Genomic DNA, 23,117 nt, shown 5'->3' with positions numbered 1-23,117 from the left:
CTCAGTCATGTCCGACTCTTTTGTGACCCCCATGTTCTGTAGCCCGCCAGGCTCCTCTGTCCATGGGAATTCCCAGACAAGAACACTGGAGTGGGTTGCCATTTCCTTCTCCAGGGGATCTTCCCAACTCAGGGATCGAACCTACATCTCCTGCTTGGCAGGTGGATTCTTTTACTGCTGAGCCACCGGGGTGAGAGTCTGTTTAATAGCATTATGATCACATAAAACCACAGGTTATTGCTTGTTCTTTGGTATGAATCCATGAACTTTGAAAGCCCATGAGTTTCTGGGCTGGTGAGATGCTCACCCGTTTTAAGGATGCAGGGCCAGAGCTCTGTCCTGAGCGCTGGACAAACAGGAGTCCCCCATTCAAAACAATTTGCCCTCATCTACCTTGGGCTGGTCATTCATCCATTCTCGGCACTGCCTGTTCCTGAAGTGATCCTGGGGTTCCATATGAAGCTGTTACCTTGTAGCTGTAAATTCATGAGATTTCCTTCCTGGCACTGAGAAAAGACCAGCCCTTTCTCCTATGGGATGTTGTTGAAGCCTTCCAGCAAGGCGGCAAGGAAGGTATGTAAGCTCTCCCTTTACACATGCGAGAACAGGGGCTCAGAGAAGTTAGGTAACACACCCAAGGTCAAACAGGCAGAAAGTACCAGCGCCAGGACTCGAACCCAGGTGTCCAGAGCCAAAGCCTACTCTTTGCCTACTTCGTGGTCTTGCCAAGGATCTCCCTGTTGTATGTGCCTTAAAGTCACATGACAGCAGCACAGAAACTTAAAAGAACTGTGGGATTCCCTCAACTGAACCCCACCTATAGCATCCTGGACGGGGGACCACCAAGTCTTTCAAGGGGTTTCCAGGGTGTACCCTGGATCAAACTGGTGCTCCAGGGGATTCTCTGAGAGGTAGTGGCTTAAGCATCAGAGGAGACTTTCCACGGTCTCTGTGATTTTCTGAGTGTGAGACTTTGCTTCTTTCTCACCGTCAGAGACCCTGAGTTTTCATTCACACACAGTCTGGTGGGGAGGAGGGTGAGGGTCTGTGAGTGAGGGGAGAGGAGGGGGAGGAAGTGAAGGGAGTGTGAAAGAAGAGGGGAAAGCAGCGCCCCAGCCTCTCCCCCACCTCGGGACCACCCGGGGAACATCAGACGGCCACGTTCTGCGTTCCAGGGCAGCCAGCTCCAGCCTAACCTGGGAGGCTCCCTGGCCAAACGAGCCCTCCAGCCCAGTGCCTGCCAGCCCTGTGGACTCACGGTGTCAAATGTGAGAGGGGAAACAGCAGCTGAGAGAATGCTCCACGTTAGAACAAACAGCTGGCGACAAACGTCTATGTAATTGGAATGCCAGAAAAAATAAATTGCATCCATTTTTATGACGAGAAGGGAATTTGACGGTGGTTTCCCACCCACCCCCCTTCTTTCCCAGCAGAGATGGGCTCCATGGACTTTTAAAGCACATGGTATTTAACTCAGTAACATGGCCCAGAGGATGTAAAAATAGAACCTCCTCTCATCACCCCATTTCCATGCAGGGGGCAGGTCGGGGAAGCAGCAGGGGGCCCCCCTGGCACCTCTTACTGGCCAGTTCCTCATGCCTCTGAGCCTTGGATTCATTGTTCCTGGGGCAACACCAGGCTTCCCAGGTGGTGCTAATGGTAAAGAACCCGACTGCCAATGCAGGAGACATAAGAGATGTGGGTTCGATCCCTGGGCTGGGAAGATGCCCTGGAGGAGGGCATGGCAACCCATTCCAATATTCTTGCCTGGAGAATCAATCTCATAGACTGAGGAGCCTGGTGGGCTACAGTCCAGAGGGTCACAAAGAGTCGGACAAGACTGAAGTGACAGCACTCACACACAGGGGTCAACACCAGTCTCTACCTTGAAGGGATGGGGGGAGGGAGGAGTCAATGGGGTGATCCGTCAGAAGTACTAAACACCCAGCACCACGCCTAGCGTATGAACCAGGCTCTAAGAACATCAGGTATTGTCAGTACTCTTGTGGTGCACTGGGGTCCCAACAGTCTCTGTGAGTGATTTTCAAATCTGTGTGAAATGCCTGTGATGGGCAGAGGGGAAGGGAGGGAAACACATTTAGTCATTTAGATAGTTAAGAGGCTGAAGTGACCTCAGCTCAGCAAGTCTGACCAGAAAGGGCCATAGCAATCACTTCCAGGGTCAACTCACCTTGGAGAAGTAGAAGCCAAAGCCCCAGTGGGGGTGACCATACATATGCGATGGGGGGACAGAGCTAGGACAACGCCGCTCAGTGGGCACTCTGGGGACACAGGAGGCACGGGAACTGTGGAGGTACTGTCTCCCACACTCCAGGGCCCAGGAACAGTCCACAGAAACAGCAGGTCCCTCCAGGTCCGAGACCTGGGCTCAGACACCAGACAGAGAACACTCTCAGCTCCCACTGACCCCCTAACCCCAAAACCAATGTGCCACCTCAGCTTGCCCCCAGCACCAAAACACAGAAGTCTGCGCCTAAGATGTCCTTCCAAAGAGGAGTGTGACTACCCTCCAACCTGCCATCACCACCAAAAGCCCACCCTGCCCAGAAAGTAGCAGGAGAAGGGGGACGACACAGATCTGATGGAGCCACACCAGCCTTGGCACCTCCTCTGGCTGAAGACCACCCACAGGTAAGGAGCAGCCTCTAGACATGCAGAGCCCACCTTCCCGGCCCGGCTGGCACTGATGGCTACAGTCACAGACTGGGGTCACCAATCATTGCCCAGGTGACTGGTACAGCCCCGAGCTCAGTGCACCATGACTGACTTTTCTCTGTGTGTGTGTCCATGGGGATTCTCCAGGCAAGAATACTGGAGTGGGTTGCCATTTCCTTCTCCGAGTGATCTTCCCAATTCAGGGATCAAACCTGAGTCTCCTGCATTAGTAGGCGGATTCTTTACCACTGAGTTACCGGGGAACAGGTCTGTGAGCAACTTGGTGGGGGACAAGAACTTACTGGCCATTTATCACCAGGGCTTAAACTATACCATCAACTTTAGTAGCTGCTGCTGCTGCTGTTGCTTTTGTTGTTGCTATTATTGTTGTTATTGTTGCTATTATTTTATTTAATAGCTTCAAATCACTGGAAGGCAGTGTCCTAGATCATGGGAAACTGGTCCTCTCCTATTCTGAGGTCCAGCAATGCCGATCTGGCCCAGGTGCGGAACAGCCCTGCTGCTCTTTCTTCTCCTCCTCCTCAGAAGCTCCCAGGAGTCGCTGTTTTAAAAACAGGAGCTGCGGAAACATGGCTCAGAGCCAGGTGCTTAAGGCACGTTATCTCTGGCTGCGGCCGGAGTAGGAGCTGAGCTCTGCGGAGCCCTTCCACTCCTCCCACCTGTCTCTCAGCTGGGCAGCCTCCGATGGGCCTCTCTGCATGACTGGGGCTTCCAGATGGACCCTGGATCCTCGGTCACATCCTGTGAGGCCCAGAGATGGAGGACTCACCAGTCAAGGGGTGTGGGTGTCCACCCCTAGCAAGTCAAGGCTGGGATGGGCAAAAGGAGGTGCTTGGGGCCCAGGGGGTAAGTCAAGTTCACTTTAAATCCCATTCTTAACACAGGCCTGGAGGGACAAGGCAGCTTATCAGTGGACACAGAGCACAATCTCTCAAGGAGGCATCCTGGAAAAGGGTCACCCAGCCCCTGGGGCACATGAACTGTGAGGGAGCCACCCTTGAGTGGGACAGCTCAGGGTGCCATCGATGGGATTGCTAGTGATCATTTATGGAGGACTTCCTTTCAGCTGGTCACTTACATCAGAATGTTTTTTAGTTTCTTCCTTTTTTTTATCCTTCATTAGAATGTAAGCCTGATTCACTTGCATCCCCAAACCCTCAGGTCACCCTGAGTGGCTGCAGGGGACACGTAACAGGGGCTTCATCTGAACCCCCCACCCTCTGCCACCCCGCTGCATCCAGATGCTCTATCCACAGAGACTCTGTGTGTGTGTGTGTGTGTGTGTGTGTGTGTGTGTGTGTGTGTGTGTGTGTGTGTGTGTGTGTGTGTGTGTGTGCTCAGTCACTTCAGTCATGTCTGACTCTTTGCGAGCCTATGGACTGTAACTCCTCTGTCCATGGGGATTCTCCAGGCAAGAATACTGGAGTAAGTCACCATGCCCTCCTCCAGGGGATCTTCCCAACCCAGGGATAGAACTAGCATCTCCTGCATTTTCTGCATTGCAAGCAGATTCTTTACTGCTGGGCCATGGAGGAAGCCCATCTACAGAGACTTGGGAGGCTCAAACCTCATTGCTAACACCCATCATGGCACCCATGTGTTCAGGTTGGGATTTCCAAACATACAACTCACCACGAGTGCTTGATAAACACTGAATGAATCAATAAATGAATGAACAAATAAAGGGATGTATTTCCAGGGGTTCTGATTAACAAAACAGTAGCCTATTCAAGCCACTCAGGGTCACTGGGCGGTTACTAAAGATCATCCTGAGGACACCTTGAAACTTACCTACCTGCATGATGACAGAGATGCAGGAAGGCACACACAGCAGGAATGGGGTGATGCTGTGATCAGCCAATCTACCAGCACAGTGGCAGGGCCTGAAGATGTCCTAACAGCTCCAGGACCCTGTCCCACCCCTCCCTCTAAGTCCTCTTGGTAATGGTGGTTGTCCAGGCACGGTCCTCAGAAGATGGCAGCCTCAGGACATCCCACTTGGCAGGAGGGGCTACAGGATGCCAGGGGCCCCTTGCCCTTCAGAGGTGAGGCAGGATCTCTACTTGGAAATCAGACTGTAAACAGCCTTGGAAATCACTGATGCTTCCACATCCCCATTGATTGAGGAGAAAACTGAGGCAAGAAGCGGTTAAAATATGGGTCCAAAATGACACAGCTAGTAGGTGGTGAATCAGGCCTTGAACTCAGGGCTGTTTTATGCTCTTAAAAGTGAAAGTGTTAGTCACTCAGTTGTGTCTGACTCTTTGTGACCCCATGGATGGTAACCTGCCAGGCTTCTCTGTCCATAGGATTCTGCAGGCAAGAATACTGGAGTGGGTTGCCATTTCCTTCTCTGGGGGATCTTCCCAACCCAGGGATTGAATCTGGGTCTCCTGCATTGCAGGCAGATTCTTTTACTGTCTAAGCCACTAGAGAAGCCTGTTTGATGCTCTTATCCACCATCTAACACCTGTTTCCCAATCTGGACAATGGGGAGGCTGGACCAGATGGGCTCTAAAGTGTCTTAGATTTGGGCTGATTTCAGGGAAAGCCAAAAACTCATCTCTGCTGGCCATTGTCACCCCACTCCCCTTTTTTCTCCTCTCACCTTCCAAGCATCTCTCCTCTTCCCCAGCCCGGGACACTCTGCTCCACAGAACAGGGAAGAGGGGGCCGCACTTTGGCCTTTGGTGGGTGAGGGGAGGACTTGGGGTGGGGGGGGACGAGGGGCATAAACAGGGGAAATGGCGCCTGCCCACCCTGCCCATCCATACCTCCAACCGCCCGAATGCCAGGGGAAGTTCACCCAGAGTTTACAACCCTCCTTTGTCATAGAGCACTGCATGGAGCCATCAATCACGCCCTTAATTTATCCGTGTCACTTTCCAGAGGAAAGCCGCCCTGGGAGCAGCCAGTGGTGCTTCCTTTCTCACCCGCTAGATGATGATTTCACCTAATTGGTCCACGTTAAGTCACTCCCAGGATTGCAACGTGCCGTCAACACAGCAGTGGCTGGTGGTGGGGATGTGCTGGGCCCCTCCCTGCTGTGGGCAGGAAAGTCCACAAGGGTCTCTCTGCCTGGAAGCCTCTTGAAGAGGCCTCTGGAAGGCCTGGAGAACCCAGAGAAGGGCCTTCTTGAAATGGGGGCTGGGGCTCAGGGATGGGGAGAGGGCAGGCCAGGAAGGAAGGAGGAGGTGGAAGGAAGGAACAGATGGAGGATGCTAGAGTCACCCTGCCCCCCGCCCCACCACTCTCCCCATCCCTGGATGCCCAGGGGAGTCAGGGATCTCTAACTACCTCCACCCTTCTTATGGGTATGGACTGGGTCCCAGCCCGTCTCTCTTCCTGTAGCTTCGTGTGCACAGAGATCCAGAGAGCTGCATCACAAGCCCTGCTCTGCATTGCCTGGCAATGACCCTCAACTGGAAATGCTGGAAGTCATGCCACCTGGGAAGCATAGCTGTGCCCAACACCTTTCCTCCTGTCCATATTTCTCCAAACACATTAGGCTTTGTACACACTATTCCCTCTGTCTCCAATGCTGTTCCTGCTTCATCTGCTCAGCGACCTCCTGGTTGTCCTGCTCATCCCAGCTCAAACACCACTTACACAAAGGTGATCTTTCTAACTCCCTTGGGCAGGAAAGGCAGCCTGTCCCTCTTCTGCCTGGCCTCCCTGTACCCCAGCAAAGGCCTCCGGGGCCTCTTGTCTATACTCTCCTGCCCTAATCCAGATGCAAGAGGGTCTCTGAGTATCCTGTGAGCTGCGGAGGTACTGGGACCACGTTTATCATTTTTATACCCCTGCCCAGCAGGCTCAGCAAAGGGCTGGGGCTCTATGAATCCCTTCAGAATGAATGAATGAATAAACATGATTTGCCTTAATGCATGGCCTCAGGTAACCCACAGGCCAAAACATAGTCCCAAAACATACCGAAGGGCTCTCTTGGGCAGTTACCAGCCCATGAGATCTCCCCCTAGTATGACGTTAATCAGGGGCTGAGTGGGGAACTCAGCACCAGAACATGTAAGACCAGAAACAGCTTCAGAGATAAGCTGTCCTCATTTAAGTGATGAGCAAACACAGGCCCAAGGGGACTGTCCCTGGTACCCAGGAGCCCCATTACCAGTGTGCTGTGTGCTAAGTTGCTCAGTTATGCCTGACTCTTTGCCACCCCATGGACTGTAGCCCACCAGCCTCTTCTGTTCTTGGGATTCTCCAGGCAAGAATACTGGAGTGGGTTGCCATGCCCTCCTCCAGGGGATCTTCCCGACCCAGGGATCGAACCCATGTCTCTCACGTCTCCTGCATTGGTAGGAGGGTTCTTTACCACCAGCACCACCTGGGAAGCCCCAGGAATAGAGTCACACACAATCCCAGGGCCCTGAGGAGCCCTGAAACTGACGTGAATCCCAGCAAGCCTCCAAGAGCCTGGTCTTTCTTGTCCCTTTGGAAGCCTCTGGACACGAGTAAGAGGCGCCCTGGATTTCAGTCCCTACCTCCCCATCCTCCCCAGAGGCTGCTGCCCGCATAGCTGGCACATACCTTACGCTTCTTGGCACGGCCCTCGGCCTGCAGGGTGCGGGTGCAACGCTGCACGCACTCGGAGAAGCTGAGGTTGCTGTGATCGGCGCTGTAGTCGAGGTCGGCCAGCCGTGCCAGGGACAGGATGTAGTTACAGGCGATCCTCAGGATGGCCAGCTTGGACAGCTTCTGCCCATACGAGTAACACGGCACCTAGTGGGTGAGAAGACATCAGCAGGGGCTGCCTGGTCTCTGCTGAAAACCGGCCCAAGGGGCACCTTGACCAGGAAGGTGTGGGGCTATTCATGCCGCTGCTGGGGAGGGAATGGTCGGGTGGCAGAGGCGGTTTGTCGAATCTCTCCACCCGGATTTTATTCCCTGTTCTAATTACTTGCTGTTTACACCCACACACAACCCCTGGGGGGGCATCCACATTCCCAGGCTGTAGAGGAGGAAAGCCAGGCTCAGCTCTTGCCCGAATGTCAGTAATCACGAAGCAGAGTGTGCTTCCCCCTGGGACAGAGTTCCATCCCTCGCGTTCCCTGAGAAGGAATCTTGGACAGAACAGATGTTTTTTGCTCTGAGAGTCTGTTCTCTCATTCAGTGACACCTGTCTTGCTGGACACTTGGGGTCTGACAACAAACAATAACTGGATTCTACCATCAGAGGACTTACACTCAAGACTGAGGTTATGGACCTCGTTGGTGGTACAGTGGGTAAGAATCCACCTGTCAATGCAGGGAACATGGGTTCGATCTTTGGTCAGGGAAGATCCCACATGACATGGAGCAAATAAGCCCGTGTACCACAACTACTGAGCCTCAGCTCTAGGGCCAGTGAGCTGCAACCACTGAAGCTTGAGTGCCGAGAGTCTGTGCTCTGCAACAAGAGAAGCCACTGCAATGAGAAGCCCGTGTACTGCAACTAGAGAGTAGCCCCTGCTCACTGCAACTAGAGAAAGCCAGCGCACAGCAACAAAGACCTAGGACAGCCAAAAATTAACTAATTAATTTTTAAAAAGAGTGATACTTTAACATCAAAGCAGAGCTAAGCACCCAGACTCTCAGAACAGATCAGAGGAAAGTGCCAATGCTCAGCTGGGAGGCCCACATGTGATTGGATTATGCTTTTCTCTTTTTCTTTCTGACCTCTGGACCTGGGAAGCTGCTGGGCATACAACAGGTGCCTAATAAGTACAGCTCCAACCAGACTTGACATCCTTGACGTTTATCACTGATTTGTTGTTCAGTCACTCAGTTCAGTTGTGTCTGACTCTTTCCAACCTCATGGACTGCAGCATGCTAGGCTTTCCTGTCCTTCACTATCTCTGGGAGTTTGCTCGAACTCATGTCCTTTGAGTCGGTGATGCCATCCAACCATCTCATCCTCTATCTCCCCCTTCTCCTGCCCTCAATCTTTCCCAGCATGAAGGTCCTTTCCAATGAGTTGGCTCTTAGCATCAGGTGGCGAGTGGATAGTCCCAAATGGCACAGTGATTTGTATCAGGTGAAGAGATGGAGTCTCTAACATTGTCCACAATGTTTCCACTGCTTGAGCAAAAAGCTACATGGACTGCAGCACAGTTCTGTGTCAAAACATGGAGCGTGCATGCTAAGTTGTTTCAGTCGTGTCCAACTCTTTTCGACCCCATGTACCGTACGTAGCCCACCAGGCTCCTCCATCCATACGATTCTCCAGGCAAGAATATTGGAGTGTGTTGCCATGCCCTCCTCCAGGGGATCTTCCCAACCTAGGGATCGAAACTGAGTCCTTTCGTCTCCTGCATTGGCAGGCAGGTTCTTTACCACTAGTGCCACATGAGAAGCCCCAGTAACGTGGAGACGTCACCACAAAGTCCACCTATTGGTTAGACAGGTGCTAACCGATAGAGCTGCTCTGATGGGTCGTTCACCTAAATGGCTAATCATGCGTACCCAGCAACCAAGGCTGTGGCGTCCTCCTCCCTACGGCTCTCCAGGAGCTATATGCAGCGTCCATCCCTAACACTGATACCTGGTACTGACTAGCCCTCATTGCACAGTGAGTGGGGCCCCCATGGCAGGATCACTCAACTCGCACATAAGGCACTGTTCTGGACCAGTGGTTCTCAATCAGGGATAATATCGTCCCTCAGCAGCAGTTGGCAATGTCTGCAGGTGTTTTTTAGTTTTATTTATCTGTTTTTGGCTGCGCTGGGTCTTCATTGCTTCCTGGGCTTTTTCTCTAGATGCAGTGAGCAGGGGCTACTCTCTAGTTGCTGTGCACGGGCTTCTCATTGTGGTGGCTTCGCTTGTTGAGGAGCATGGGCTCTAGCGCACACAGGGTTCATTAGTTGCGGCATGTGGGCTCAGTAATTACAGCTCCCGGGCTTCAGGTTCAGAAGTTGTGGCACTCGGGCTTAGTGGCTCCAACGGCATGTGGAATCTTCCTGGACCAGGGATCAAACCTGTGTGTCCTGCATCAGCAGGTGGATTCTTTACTACTGAGCCACCAGGGAAGCCCTGCAGACATTCTTGGTCATCACTAGTGGGTAGACACCAGGGATGCTACTAAATGTCCCACAGTGCTCAGGATCCTACAATGCGCCCACAGCAAAGAATGACCTGGCCCCCAATGTCAACAGTGCTGTGATCAAGACAGCATAAACAAGAGAGCTGCTTCAGGGACTTCCCTGGTGATCCAGTGGTTAAGAATCCACCTTGTGATGCAGGGGACATGGGTTCAATCCCTGGTTGGGGAATGAAGATCCCTCTTGCCTTGGAGTGACTGAGCCCTTGTGCTGCAGCTAGAGAGTCCATATACCACAACAAAAGATCCTGCAGGACGAAACTAAGACCCGACACAACCTAATTAATTAATTTTTTAAAAGAGAGAGAGAATTGCTTCAGATGAGAACTTCAAATGCATCCACAAATGGAGCCCATGTTAAAGCTCACTGTGTCCAAGAGCTTTCCCTGACCTGGCCCCCAGCCCTACACCAGGGGCTACGGATACCTGAACTTGATGGTACTCTAATTGCCCCCATCTGTTCTTAACTCCTGATGACTGTGACTCATTTAATGGTCAGTCTCCTTGTGAGCTGTCGGGGGTAAGTCTCTGTATGCAGAGCCTAACACAGATCCTGCCCATCACTGGCCTCCAAAGGATTTGTTGAACAAGGGACTGAATGAACAAATGAATGCTCTCTTCTCTGTTTTTTTGTGAGGAGGGCACACCGTGTGGCTTAAGGGAACTTAGCCCCCCTGACCAGAGATCAAACCCATGCTCTTGGCAGTACAAGCTCAGAGTCCTAACCACTGGACCACCAGGGAATTCTCCAAAACTGTTCTCTCTCTGAGGATGAAGATTTAGCTGTTTGGTGTGGAGGTGAAGCTTGTACATCCTTTGGTCACCTGGGCTAACTCCTGGCTCTAGTCACAACCCTGGCCAAGAGACATGATCATTCTGGGCCTGGGTGTCCTCGTTATATCACTAATAGGCCTGGCTGCACAGTGTGGGAAGGACTAAAGGAGATGGCACATGGGCTACACTGCCCGTCAGGGGCATTATGTCCATGGGTATGGCAGAAAGTCTCCTAAGAAGGGCTCCAGAGAGGGTGAGAGGCAGGAGATCTGGAGCCAGGAAGTAGCGCCTGCTCATCCCTTACCCGCCTCCCCCAACCAGGGGTCCTGAGACCACAGCCCAGGGCCCAGGCGAGGTTTGCAGTCACCTTTCAACATCCTCCAGCAGCCAAGGACTCGCCTCTCACCAGGTTAGGAAACCCAGGGAGGGGCAGGGACAGAGGGACTGCCAACTCCCCCAATTCCCGTACATTGCCGCCCACCCCCAGGCTCTGACCACGCCACCAAATCCATCTGAAAAAAAGCCTGCAGAACAATGCACTTTGCCTGTTCTCAACCAGAGTCCAGCGAATCCTGCTTATCAGCCTGAACAAATAAACAAGGTCCGTGGGACATAAAGTTTCCTGGGGGTCCTGGGACAGCGGCAGGGGTCTCAGGAGCAGCCCAGCCCCCCTCTCTCCTCTGCACCCAGGGAGGGCCTGCCTGTGGAGGCTCTGGACAGCAGGCACAGCTGTGTGACACAGGCCCCAGTGCGCTGTCACCCAGGGGCCACTCTAGGAGTTGCCTGGCGGGCTACAGTCCCTAGGGTTGCCAAGAGTTGGACATGACTAAAGCAACTTAGCATGCATGCACGCACATCTGCCAGTCGGGAGCAGGGCTCTCAGGAGGGATCTGCTCCTGGGGATCCAGGGTCATTGTGGGACCACAGAGTGACAGATAAGGTCAAGGCCAACCTAGAAGCTCCTGTGCCAAGTTCTGAGCCAATTTTTTCCCAGATTTGTCACTCTGCCCCACTGCTTCTGTCAAAGTCCAGGTCTAACAAGAAAACCATTTATTGAGCTCTGGTTGTTTATCTGGCCCTGCGGTCACTATTCACAGGTAGTTTTAGCCCATTGAAACATTCCCCCAAATAAAGACTGTTATCCTATCTGCACACAAGGAACCAGAGAGGAGACATGTTGGGCCCCAAGTCACTCAGCTAAGACCTAATTGGAGCTACAAGCTTGTATGTCTATCACGCAAGGAAGGCACATGGCCACCAGGCTCTCTGAGCTCCTGCTGCCTGAGGTGGCCGTATATGGGACACCAAGGATCCCTTTTGGCAGCTCACTCTGACTCCTCCTGCTCTCCAGGGCAGGTGTTCCTCAGCTCACCTGGTTAATTCCAGGTCCTTCTCGTGCCCACACCCCAGGATGCAGCCACCAGGCCCCCCAAAAAACCCAGCTCAGAGCACCCTAGCCTAATGCAGATCTGATTCTGGGAGGTCAAGGTAAGGCAGAAAGAGCTGATCTGAATCCCAAACAGTAGGATGTGACTTTGGACAGGTACCTTCACCTCTCCAAGCCTCAGTTTTCTTATCTGGAAGGAGAATAACATCTGTGTACCTCCATGGCTGTTGGAACCAGATGACCCCCTGCTGTTTCTTGCAATCTACAAAGGCCAGGAAAAGGATGGCTGTTGTGAGAGGTATTTGATGCCCAGGGAGTTTAAGCACTTCCAGTATCTCACAGCTGATGAAAGACGAGCTGGGTTTTGAACTCACACCTTGGCTGAGCTCTTTCCAATCAGCCAGAGGCAACTGCTTGGGGATGTGGATGTATCTGCGCGTGTGTATGCTAAGTCGCTTTAGTTGTGTGCAACTCTCTGTGACCCTGTGGACTGTAGCCTGCCAGGCTCCTCTGTCCATAGGATTCTCAAGGCAAGAATACTGTAGTGGGTTCCCATGCCCTTCTCCAGTGGATGTATCTTGTTGTTGTTGTTCAGTCACTAAATCATGTCTGACTCTTTGGAACCCCAAAGACAGCAGCATGCCAGGCTTCCCTGTTCTTCATTATTTTCCAGAGTTTGCTCAAACTCATGTCCACTGAGTCAGTGATGTCATCCAACCATCTCAACCTCTTTTGCCCCATTCTCCTCTTGCCTTCAATCTTTCTCAGCATCAAGGTCTATTCCAATGAGTCAGCTCTGCACCATTACATGGCCAAAATATTGGAGCTTCAGCATCAGTCTTTCCAATGAATATTCATGGTTGATTTCCTTTAGGATTGACTGATTTTATCTCCTTGCTGTCCAAGGGACTCTCAAAAGTCTTCTCCAGCAGCACAGTTGGAAAGCATAAATTCTTTGGCGCTCAGCCTTCTTTATGGTCCAACTCTCACATCCATACATGACTACTGGAAAAACCATAGCTTTGACAAGACGGACCTTTGTCGGCAAAGTGGTGTCTGTGCTTTTTAAAGTGGATGTATCTGTATGGTGTGGAGGTGGGCAGCCCACCCCTCTGAGCAGGGGCTGGAAAGTTCTGGACTTCATGGGACCCCGACCTTAGTGCATTACCTCTTTGAGCATCCACATAAGGCCCGGAGCCCAGCCACCATACCACCTGTAGGAAAGCCCACAGTAGTCATCCGTTCAGCTTGCTCAGAGGACAGAGGCCAAAGGAGGCAGCAGGGTCAGTTGGCTCCAACTCCTGAGGCAGCAAAACATCCAAGAAAGTAAAAGGACCTGCATGATGCTCAACCCACAAGAACTGTTAAGCTTCAGGACTTCCCTGGTGGTCCAGTGATTAAGAATCCACCCGCCAATGCAGGGAACAAGGGTTCAATCCCTGGTCGGGGAAGATCCCACATGCCTCGGGGCAACCAAGCCCATGGGCCGCAATTATTGAGCCTGTGTTTTAGAGCCTGTGCTCTGCAACAAGAGAAGCCACAGCAATGAGAAGCCAGAGCACCACAACTAGAGAGCAGCTCCCATTCACCACAACTAGAGAAAGCCCGCACACAGCAACGAAGACCCAGCACAGACAAAAATTAAAAATAAAAAGATTGTTAAGCTTCAGAGGAGCACGTGTGGGTATTTTCTCAAGGTCCCGTACGCCTCTAAGAGATTCCATCCCACTTACTTACCAGACCCTCTTCTGGCTCCAACAAGCGGGAGAAAGCAGAAAGGAGCCTGGCCTGAGATGCTGAGGACCTAGCTCTACTCCGGGCCATCCACATGACCTTAGGCAGGGCCACAAGCTTAGGGGACTCAGTTTCCTCACCGATAAATGGACATGAGAACACCTGCTGCCTCAGAATGGAATCACCATGGGCAGATATAGGAGGGGCTGGGGCTGTAAGTGAGTGTTAGTCTCTTAGTCATGCAACCCCATGGACTGCAGCCCACCAGGCTCCTGTGATCATGGGATTTCCCAGGCAAGCATACTGGAGCGGGTTGCCGTTTCCTTCAGAGGGGCAGCAGAGAAGCTCAGCCAGGAACCAACCAGCCAATGCAGGGGAGGCCTGGAAGCCATCTTGCCTCTGTGCCAACTCCTACCCACTCCTCAGACCCATCCTCAGATGCCCACCAAGGCTTCTGGACCCACAGAACTCCAGCATCACTGTGTCCTCGACACACAGCCAAGCACCTGATTCATTTGAAATTATTCTCTGATCGTCTCATATCAGGGAGTGCTGGCTTCCTGGGGTGAAGTCTCCCCATACAGAGCCATTCGAGGTCCTTGTCAAGTTCTGTCTAAACAAAATCCCAACCTGACTCCCAGCAATGAGGCAGAACCCTGAAAACCTGGGCTTAAGGCTTTATGAGCCCTGGCCCAGAGCCAGACGGAACAAATCCTAGTCACTCGTTCCACCTCTGTAAGTGTCCTCACCTGTGAAGCGGGAAGGTGGGACTACATATGCGTGATGACAGGGCCAGGTAAGGTACTTCACCCCCTGCAAAGAGGTTCAAAAGGCAGCTGCCCTGGTGACTGGATGAGAGGGGGCCGGAGAGAGGCTTCTGTCACTCCTCTCTCCTCTGGACACAAGCAGGCCTGTCCCTCACTCCCTGAGGACTGGGGCACAGGCTGCCATGGCCCCCTGGCATCCTATGGGGTCTGACATTGAGGGAGGTGTGGGGCTTGGGGCGCCATTCTCATGCCCCATTCTGGGCCACCCTGAGTTTACTTGTGGAGGATTCCCCAGGAGACCGTGGCATCTTCCCTGGTGGGTCAGATGGTAAAGACTCCACCTGCAATGTAGGAGACCTGGGTTTGATCCCTGGGTCAGGAAGGTTCCCCTGGCAAAGGGAATGGCAACCCAATCCAGGACTCTTGCCTGAAGAATGCCATGGACAGAGGAGCCTGGTGGGTTACAGTCCATGAGGTCGAAGAGAGTCGGACACGACTGAGGGACGAACCCTTTCACTTATGAACAGGCACCTCAGCAGGTCCTGAGGGCTCTTCCCTACTGATCCAGGCCTCTGCCTGGCCATACTGCCATTCCTCCAGCGCTGAGGGGCTTTACACTTCTCTGGGAGAGAGGAAATCTTGCAAGCACACCAGATGCCCTGTGGGCAAGCACAGCCTGTGAGCCAGAAGGTTCTGTCAGGGAAGGCCAAGGCCCACAGGCTCAGGCCCCTCCCCTCCCCCACCCAGCAACGCCTGGCTTTCCCTTGAACCCCCTCCCACCTGGCCCGGAGCAGCCCCGCACATGGGCCGGGCCCAGCTGTATACACATGGCCTTCACATGAGGCGGTGGGGAGGGCCCCACGCAGCTGGGCTGGTGGCATGTGGCCTGACCATCTGCCCTGCATACCCACCCCCCACCCTCCTGCCAGGGGGCCTCTCTCTCCCCCACCTGCACTTCTATGGCCAGGCAGCCTCCTAGCCCGTTCCTTCCGTGGTTGAGAATATGGTAGGTTGGACAAAATAGGAGACTGTCGAGCTTCCCTGTGCTGGGGGTGGACAGCTCCAGGGCGATCACCAGGGTGTTAGGAGTCTGAGCCTTGGAGCGACTCACTGACTGATTTGAATCCAGATTCTGCAACAAGAGCGGCACATGCACCCTGGAGCCTAGTGAATGGCAAGTCAGGGAGACGTGCAGTGCAAAACCCATGAGGCCTGGTGTGGCAGCCAAAGGCTGGGAGACTGCCAGCAATTTACAGAGGCTCTCTGAACCTCAGTCTCACCATCTGTGAAATGGGGGTGGAACAGGGGTGGGGGTGGGACAACACCTATTTAGTTAAATGAACTAATACACATAACATGCTTAACCCAGGACCCAGTACAAAGGATAGCAAGGAGATCAAACCAGTCAATCCTAAAGGAAATCAACCTTAAGTATTCATTGGAAGGACTGATGCTGAAGCTGAAGCTCTAATATTTTGGCCACCTGATGGCAAAGAGCCAACTCATTGGAAAAGACCCCGATACTGGGAAAGATTGAGGGCAGGAGGAAAAAGGAGTGACAGAGGATGAGATGGTTGGATAGCGTCACTGACTCAACAGACATGAGTTTGAGCAAACTCCCAGAGATAGTAAAGGACAGGGAAGCCTGGCATGCTACAGTTCATAGAGTCACAAAGAGTCGGACATGACTGACTGACTGAACCCAGTTGCTTTGATTGCTGCCACAGATTGATGGCAGTTTCTATGATTGTTAAGCAAATGATTATAGAATTCTTCTTTCTACATCCGTCAAGACCTTTGCCCAGCATTGAGGACATTGTGGATGTTCAAGAAAGGTTCATTCCTTCTACGGCCTCCCTTCCTTTCTTCACTCGATGTTTGCAAAGAAGCTATGTATGAGGTAAGCCTTATCACCATTTTCCAGTTTCATTAACTGAGGCTCAGAGAGAAAATGACTTGTACAAAGTCACACAAGAGGCATACAGCAGAGACAGGACTCAAATACTGGCCTCCAGACTCCCTGCTCATACTCTTTTCACTGTACCAGGAAGTTGCTCAGGGAAACAGAACTCCAGACCAGAGTCACAGTTCCACCACAGACCTCAGCGCTGCAATGGCCAAGGTGTCATTTCAGGCAGAACCAGACTCTTCTTACCTTTCGCTTCTTTCGCAGGGGCCCATTTCAGATAGTCAAGCCTGAGCCTAGATCCAAGGGCTTCCCTGGTAGCTCAGTTGGTAAAGAATCTGCATGGAGTGCAGGAGACCTGGGTTCGATTCCTGGGTCGGGAAGATTCCCTGGAGAAGGAAATGGCAACCCACTCCAGTATTCTTGCCTGGAAAAATCCTATGGACAGAGGAGCCTGGAGGGGTACAGCCCATGGGGTCGCAACAGTCAGACACGACTTAATGACTAAACCACCACCACCAAGCCTAAATCCAGAGCCACAGCCTGCCTGGACAGGGGCATGCACATGAGTGTGTGTGTGTGTGTGTGTGTGTGTGTGTGTGTGTGTGTGTGTACACATGCACACCTTCTACAGGAGGAAAACTGAGGTCCAGAGGAGGAAGGAGTGCCTCCAGGACACAGGACTTTCCCCATCGGACAGGGGCTGTGTGATGTGGACGTGGTGAGTGTTGCCTGGGCCCTGGGCTCTGGGGACCAGAAGTGCCCTAGCAATTTCTTATGCTCCCAGATAACAGACAGGTGCCCACCAGCAGCCTTTCTGGGGAAAGGATAGGTGCTTTGGGCCAGGAGGGCAACAAACAGGAGCGGATGTTTCTGTCGAAGCACTTGGTGTGCGCTTAAGAGCACAGGTACTGATTGTGTGTATACACACAGCTGTGTGTACCTGTGTGTGCGCACGCACTCTCTCCCTGAATTTGTCCCTTTTATAGAGAACTTTCCCACAAGAAGGGCAGAAGTGAAAGGAAACCAGGATTAACAATCCTGTCTCAGAAAGTCAGGCTGTGTCTGCCCACCTTCCAACTATAAATGACACTGCAAGTCCAGGTGGGGGGCCCATGACACTGATACAGCTAACACTGTGAAAAGCATTTGGCCAAGTGAGCATTCTAGAAACTTCTATCATCTTTCTTAACCCACTAGGTGATTTGGGAAGAGCCCCCTTCCTTCTTTCTCCAGGCCCCAGTTTTACATTCCATTAAGTGGAAAGCTAATTCCACTGACAGGGATGTTAAGATCAGGTAAGATGGAATTTATTACTAAAAGAAGTTAAAGCCATTGGACAAATGAGATGCAGTTGAGCACACAGAGACTATGAATATTTTCTCAGAATCAAAAGAGGCAGCTGGAGGAGTAAAAAGAACACGGAACTGGCAGTCAGAGGACCTGGGTGCCAGCCCTGTCCTGCTGCTCACCAGCTGTGATGCTCTGGGCACGTGACCTCCCCGATCTGAGGGGGTTTTCCTAGCTTCAAGGTGAGCAGGTGGACAGGCATCTCTTTGTCATCTCAGCCTTCCATCCCGAGGGGCAGGTAGCAGGCTGCTACGTTGAAGGTGAGACTGAATTCTCCACTTGGCCCACTGCCCAGTGTCCCAACTGTCTGTGACAGCTATCTGACCAACACTCCACTCCACCTCACTGACCAATCAGCTCACCCATTCCCAAGTGAGACACTTTGGTTCAAAAGTCATAGAGCCTCTTTTCCCCAGGAGTTCAATTTCTCTCCCAGGGATGAACACAGGCACTGCCCGACCCACTCACAGGAGGAAGCAGAGAGAGTATGATTCAAAAATATCATATTTTCTGAAATCTTTTGTTACTGGCTAAAGCCCAGAGAGGGTGAGTAACTTTCCTGAAGTCACACAGGAAGTCAGCTGCAGAGCAAGCAGAAATCCTGACCATTCAAACCAGTCACATCCATCCACCCCCCTCAACCTTCCCCATGCCCTGTGTGGGGTGGAAGCAGAGGGCACTTACCAGTCACTCCTTAGATCTCTCTTTGCTCTATGAAAATGAACAGCCTAGAACTCCTGGGCAGTCTCAATCTTGTCTAAGTGGAATTGTAAAACCGCCACTCCCCACTACAGGGAATTCTTGGACAAATATTCCTCCCCATCCTCCCAAGAAGACAGTGTCTGGTGAGGACAGCTGCCACCTGCCCTAAACTAAGAAGCCCCTAACCCACTCCAGAACTAATTTCTGAAGATCCTCTATCAACCAGTTCCCTGCTCAGCAGACCTGCCTCTTCCATGTGCGCTGAAGGTCAGCAGTAAAGGGGAATCTCCAGGAAAGACTCCCTCCAGCCAGTTCCTGGGGAAGGGTTATAGTCAGGGTCCTTAAGGACACCGGGGGTGTGTGTGGCGGGGGAGGGGTGCAAAATGTGTAAGCAACCTGAGGGCAGGGACAACCCTGCTGGGAGGCGGGGGCTGAGAAGGGGTCGACAGGCTCCCCCGGAATGCGCAACACTTATATTCTGGCAAAACCAGGATCACCCCTCAGCAGCATTCCGAGTCTGCCAGAAGGGTAAGGGTCTTCGCCCTTACCCAACGGAGACAGATTTCCACATTTCCCCTCTCCACTCCTCACCGCGCCCAAGGGACTCCGGGAAACAAATATTCGCTGCCATAAAAGTGAACTATGAGGGCTGAAGTCAGACTCGCAGACAGGGTTACCCCAAAGGGGATGGAAGAGGCAGTAAAGAGGGCCAGAGATCTCGAACCTTCATCCCCACTTAGCAAACTAAGACCCATACCAAAGCGTGGCACAGGTCGCTGCCCCAGGCGGTCCCATAACCTGTCTCGGCGCTGGGACAGACCGGGCGGGGATTACTTGCCCTTTTATCTACACCCTCATCCTCCTTAAAGTCCCCCCACACCGCCCGCCCCGCCACTTGCCCACCCACTCCCGCAGCCATCCCCAAGCGCAGCGAGGGTGTGTGGCTGGGAGCCGGTACCTGCTTCCTGAGCGCCTCGAAAGCTGCGCTGATGGTGTGCACCCGCGTCCGCTCCCTGGCGTTCGCCAGGAGCCTCCGGGTCTGCTGCAGGGCTTTGATCTCCGAGGAGGCGGCGGTAGCTTCGCCCGGCCGTTTCCTAGGCGACGCGGAGGAATCCGGGTGGTTATTGTAAATTACGTGTGAAATTGACGAGTAAGAACTTTCCCCAGGGCGCGTGGGGGGCGCGGGGCGCACCGGGGGCTCTGGGGGCGCCTGGGGCGCCGACGGCGTGGGGCGTGCTGGCGGTGCGCACAGCAAGATGCGGGGACGCAGGCCCGGCTCCCGGAAAGGCTGTGTCTCGGGACCCCCAGGTACCTGGCCCTGGGGCGCAGGAGGCGGCGGAGGCGGCGTGGGGAGTCCCGGCCCCACTGCGCCCAGGGCGAAGCCGCGTTTCCGCGCGTCCAAGACCTCCGGCGCCCGGGCGCCCCCGCGCTCCCCGGCCGTGTCCGCGCCCCCACCTGAGGGAACGGCCGACGCCACCCGGGCTGGCACCGGGGTCGGGACTGGCTGCAGCCGCTGGGTTCTGTCCCGCAGCCCGTTGGTGGCGGTGGCGCCGTGCTCGGGCGCTTCCAAGTCCAATCGGAAAGTTTTATAGCCGTTCGCGCGCCGCGCCGGCTCCTTGCCTTTCCTCTTGAGCTTCTTGAGGCCGTTCAGCTCCTTCACGCACACGGTCTTCCAGGGCCCGTCCTGGAGAACCGGGATGTGCTTCATGGCGAGGGTAGCGCGCGAGGCAGGGGCGTGGGGCTGCCCGGGAAGCGCGCCCGCCGCGCTCGCTCTGCCCGGGCGGCCGCCGCGCTCAGCGCCTCGGAGTCGCCAGCTCTCCCCCTGCTCGCTCGCTCCCTCCCTCCCTCCCTCCCTTTCTCCCCCTCGCCCCGGGGCAGCTGCGCCGCCGGGCTGTCCGTTCCCGGAGCGCTCAGAGTGTCATCTGAAGTCGCTGCCGCCGTGCCAGCGTTTCTGGAGAACGCCCGCTGCGCTCCATCTGTGTTTGTTTAGCCTCAGTTTACACAGAAGCCCGGTTCCCCAGATCAGTCAGCGCCGCCGCCTCCCCAGCCCCGGCCGCCCGAGCCGCGAGCGCCTTTAAAGAAACAGGAAGCATTTTTCAAAACAGCTGGGCTGCCGGCCGCCTCCTTTGTCCGCGTCCTCTCTGCCTCCCCCCACCCCCAGCCCTTCTGCCCAGAACCTGCCTCCTCCGACTCTTCCTCCCAGCCCCCTCCTCGAGTCCCGGGCGCTTCTCTTTTCCCGCAGGACAGTCTGCTCCCGAGCACGTGGCTTCTGGGCCCTTGGGCCGTTCCCCAAATCGGAGCTAGGCCTTCTTCTCTCGGTGACCTTCCGCACCCAGCACCTCCACGTCCAGCCCTCCCCCCGACCCTACCCCAGCTTGCCAGGAGAGAAAGAAACTGTACGGCGACTTCTCCTGGAAGAGGGTGAGGTCGTGGGGGGCTGAGGGGAGGAGGAAGGCTCTGGGGTTGCCCAACACCCTCAGGCCCCCCTGCACCGCAGTCCCATTCGCTGGGTCACTCGCTGGAGCAAAGGGGAACCAGGAGCAGAAAGCCTAAGCGACAGGGAAACTGAGGCTCCAAAAAGGAATAGGCTTTTCCCACGGTCACGCAACGAGTTTAAAGAGGCCGATTAGGGTGGAAGCTTCGGATTTCGACGCAGCATCTGTGAGAGTCTGAAGTCACCTCACCCCAGGCTGCCCGTTAAGCCCGGATTTACTCATCTATGAAATGAGAAATTCGGAGAACATCAACGCCTAAATCACAGCATGGCTGTGAGAAATTAAGCCCCAAGCACATGGGAGGGACCAGTCCAATGGAAGCTTTGGTTATTATTACTATTAATAACAGAGGCAGAATAGCTCCTAGAGGCAGATTTCCTGGCCGGCTCTGCCACTCACAAACTGAGTAACACTGGGCAAGTCACTGAACCTCCCTGTGCTTCCCTTTCCTCATCTGTAAAATGGAAGTAACAGTTGTATCTCCAGGACTGTTGTGAAGGTTAACTGACCCTGTATGTACAAAGCGTTCAGAGCAGCCTGGTGCAAGTGAGAGCTTTGCAGGTGCCTGCCATTGTTGGCAGGGGACAGAGATTGACTTCCCAGACCCTTGGTCCTCAGTGCCATCCTACTGGAGATTCTGGGGAGGGGGGTGGGAAGGTCAAACTAGTTGGCCCTCACTAAGCCCTCCCCACCCCTCAAACTCCCCCACCCCAGAGGCTGCCCCAAGGACCAGCACATACTCCTCAAAGGTCCTTTCTCTGTAGCAGTTTCTCCTTAAGGTGGTGATGGGTACTTTAAGTAGTTTGGGAGAAGATCGACCTTGGCCTGGGGCTCTGACCTCTGCAGCCACTGGAATCCTTTTCTTTCTGGTTTCAGTCCTTCACTCCCACCCCCTAGACCCACCAAACCCAGTGGGGGTTTTCTTCAGGGTTCTTCTGGAGTGCCTTCTCTCTCTCTCTCTCTCTCTCTCTCTCTCCTCTCCTCTCCTCTAGGGGAGAATGCCCTTAGGGTGTGAGGAGGTAGATGACTCAGTGGCCTGCACCATGCAGTGTCCTGGAAGGTAGGAGAGGGGTCCAGGCAGAAAGTTCAGGGGCAGGAGCATAGATTATGCTTGCCTTTTCAACTCTCAAGGCCTGTGACCCTGGACAAGACAGCTCATCCCACTGGAGTTCTGAATCTGTCCTTGAGGGTGACATTTCTGTGCAGCCAACCTCTCAAGGTGGTTGGGGAAATAAAAAGAGATCACAGACTTAGGAGGACTTTGACCTCAAACATACCCTCATATGTCTGCACACACATGGAAACATGCAATTTTCTGACTATGGCTGGCTGAAACACAGTACATATGTGCTTAGTCGTGTCCGACTCTTTGCCACCCCATGGACTGTAGCCTGCCAGGTTCCTTTGTCCATGGGATTCTCCAGGCAGGAATACCGGAGTGGGTTGCCATTTCCTCCTCAAGGACATCTTCCCAACTCGAGGGATCGAACCCCTTGTCTCTTGTGTCTCCTGCATTGGCAGATGAGTTCTTTACCACTAGCGCCACCTGGGAATAGTAAATGCAAAACCTCATTTTTTTCCCACTGGGAATCGGTCCCAGCATGATAAAGTGATTGCTTTCTGAGGCACCTGGTTCCCTGGACACCCAGCATCTTCCCATACCTTACCTCTCTCCTGAAGACCAAGGGTAAGCCCTGGAGAGGAACCCCCATTCTCCTGCTTTTTCCCCACCAGCCCCAGACCCTTTGCAGAGAACATTCTTCTCACTCTTGGATGACTGGCTTCAGTCTCCTCTCCTTGTAAGCCTTGGCTGGTCATCACAGCCCCCTGTCACTCTTGCTGGCCTCTGCTCACTCCCAAGAATTGCTGCAGCTTGTCCTCCACTGAGGTCCTGTCTGAACCCCTAGTTTTGTGAGGTCCTGAAACACCACTGTTTCTGGGACTTCTCTGATGGTCCAGTGGTTAGGACTCTGTGCTTTCACTGCAGGGGACCTGAGTTCCATCCCTGGTCAGGGAACTAAGATCCACAAGCTGCTCTTTCCTTCCTCCCTGTCTCCCAGGAAACCTTTGCTGAAGCCCTCACTCCAGCATTCTTGTCTGGAGAATCCTATGGACAGAGGATCTTGGAGGGTTACAGTCCATGGGGTCACAAAGAGTCGGACCCGACTGAGCGACTAACACTGTCTTTCACTTTCATGCCCTTTACATTTGC

The 23,117-nt window shown here is 53.6% G+C and overlaps 1 protein-coding gene and 1 long non-coding RNA gene across 3 annotated transcripts in view; one reads left to right on the top strand and one right to left on the bottom strand.

Moving 5' to 3' along the window:
• Nucleotides 1-20,222, bottom strand: part of ATOH8 (atonal bHLH transcription factor 8) — a 42,715-nt gene extending 22,493 nt beyond the window's left edge. The window contains exons 1-3 of one of the 2 annotated variants that reach the window (XR_014083835.1): nt 19,369-20,222; nt 5,027-7,434; nt 3,785-4,117 (exon numbers count right to left, since the gene is read on the bottom strand). Coding sequence is in view for 1 of the 2 variants with exons in the window: in XM_081596965.1 (XP_081453091.1) it covers nt 7,243-7,434; nt 19,369-20,118 (942 nt within the window). In the remaining variant the exon portion in view is untranslated. Of the gene's footprint in view, nt 1-3,784; nt 4,118-5,026; nt 7,435-19,368 lie in introns of those variants that run through there. The other variant, XM_081596965.1, reaches the window with a different exon arrangement.
• LOC145547452 (uncharacterized) overlaps nt 19,576-23,117 on the top strand; it is a 28,045-nt gene continuing 24,503 nt past the window's right edge. The window contains exon 1 of the long non-coding RNA XR_014083838.1: nt 19,576-19,718. This is a non-coding gene — a long non-coding RNA (uncharacterized LOC145547452). The remainder of the gene's footprint in view (nt 19,719-23,117) is intronic.

This window comes from Giraffa tippelskirchi, chromosome 4 (assembly GCF_054371585.1).
Source record: "Giraffa tippelskirchi isolate mGirTip1 chromosome 4, T2T-mGirTip1v1.2.pri, whole genome shotgun sequence".
NCBI classification, from domain to species: domain Eukaryota; kingdom Metazoa; phylum Chordata; class Mammalia; order Artiodactyla; family Giraffidae; genus Giraffa; species Giraffa tippelskirchi.
This window is presented reverse-complemented; position numbering and strand designations above follow the sequence as displayed.